General features: G+C 64.8%; 1 protein-coding gene across 1 annotated transcript; it reads left to right on the top strand.

Annotated features, from left to right (window-relative positions):
* Window positions 1-263: 263 nt before the first annotated feature.
* Window positions 264-1440, top strand: LOC128265623 (uncharacterized). The gene is made up of 3 exons (XM_053001792.1): window positions 264-308; window positions 378-862; window positions 963-1440. Exons 1-3 carry the CDS (start codon window positions 264-266, stop codon window positions 1438-1440), a joined length of 1008 nt encoding a protein of 335 aa, XP_052857752.1.
* The last annotated feature ends 284 nt before the right edge of the window (window positions 1441-1724 follow it).

Here is a 1724-nt window from a genome sequence, read left to right as displayed (position 1 = left end):
AGGAGCGCGAGAGCGGGACAGGGAGGGTTTTAAAAGCCGTAGGCACCGTTACCGGCTAAACACACACATGCACGGGTTGCGTAGGAGGCGTATACACGGAGGGCACCGTTACTTGTAAACGTTACACGGACACAGAGCGGAGAGCGAGTCCCGTTACCGGTACACGTCTCCGCGAATAACGGAACCGAGGATACGCGGAAGAACCGAGGTTTCGTCAGCGACGGCGCTGCATGGTGCAGGTCTTTCCAAAAAAGATAACCATCATGAGCGCACGTAAGAGCAACACCCAATCGCGAGTGGAACACGAGGTGAGGGAGGAGCGCGCCAGGGAACAGCCAGTGGCGAAGTGGAGACGGGACTCCGATTCCGTTCTCCAGCTTCTGGCGTTCCCCCTGGTGTCGCGATCCCCGTCACCGGTCAGCGAGGCGGACGAGGAGTCCACCGGGGAGATCTCGGACGTGGAGCTGCCGTCCGAGGAGGAGGACCCAGGCGCAGACGCGACGGAGATCGCAGAGGTCGCCGCCATCTCTTCCGATGAGAGTGGGCCAGAGGACGCGAGTGAGGAGGAGGAGGAGGGGACGGAGACCGTCAGTCCCGAGGTGTCCTCGGACGAGGACGACGTGGCGCGGCGAGCGGCGAGGGACCGGATGATCTTCCGCCGGTTGAGCAGGGCGACGGCAGGGCTCGGGAGGATCTGCCTAGGGCAGATGCCACCGTCGGGCAAGCCCAAGGAGTGGGCTCGGATCCTGGAGGCGCGGGCGGTCACTGTCCGCCAATGGGAGACCCGGCGGGCGGCGAGGAGTGCAGCAGTCGCCGCGGGGCAGCAGAGGCTGAGGGACGCCGAGGCCGAGGAGGCCGCACTGTGGGAGCCGCCGCAGCCGCCACAGGAGCAGCCACAGCCGCCGCAGCCGCCACAGGAGCAGCCACAGCCGCCGCAGGGGCAGCCGCAGCCGCCACAGGAGGTGTCATCAGCAGACGGTCACGTGGATGTGGCCCGCCCCCGAGGAGGCAGCAGAGGAGGCCCGGATGCGGGAGGCCTTCGAAGCCATCGAGTGGCGGCGCCCACCGCCGTTGAACCAGCGCGAGCCGAGGGCCAAGTCGGCGAAACGCGTCGCGGAGACGGCCGATCGCGAGGGACCGGAGGTGACGCCCAAGGAGGAGCGCGAGGCCCAGGAGGGGCTGGAGAAGGGGCCATGGGAGTGGCCATCACCGCCGGAGACGTCGCGGGACGCGGGGCCACCCTCGAAGCTGGCGCGGCAGACTTCGTGCCCGGAGTCGCGAGCCCCACCGGCGAGGCCGACGCTGCGAAGACAGCAGTCGGAGGGCGCGGAACCGTGGGCGGAGGTTCCGGAGGCGGAGTGGCCGGCGCGGGTGGCCGAAGAGGCGCAGCGACAGCGAGGGAGGCAGAGGAAGGTGTCGCTGTGTCGAAAAAGTCGTTAATTAAAGGAAAACCATAATCAGCAAGTTCACTTACCAGTTTTTTCAAAACAACGAGGCCGTGAGGAAATTAGGGACGGGGGCGCCAGGCGATAGGCGGTCGATCGATAGTTGCGATCGATGGGTACAAAAAATACTGGATTTCTCAAGAAACGGTCACACGGAGGCAACTTAAGACAACGGAAACGATAACGGCAACAACGGTGGCAAAGCTGGACCCACTATCGATAAGTGCGATCGAGACAGGGTCAGTAGAGTGGCCAGACTACGGGAATCGGAATGGTGAT

Source organism: Drosophila gunungcola, unplaced genomic scaffold, assembly GCF_025200985.1.
Source record: "Drosophila gunungcola strain Sukarami unplaced genomic scaffold, Dgunungcola_SK_2 000141F, whole genome shotgun sequence".
In the NCBI taxonomy this organism is placed as follows: Eukaryota; Metazoa; Arthropoda; class Insecta; order Diptera; family Drosophilidae; genus Drosophila; species Drosophila gunungcola.
The sequence above is the reverse complement of the archived record's forward strand: the minus strand, read 5'-3'. Positions and strand labels throughout refer to the sequence as shown.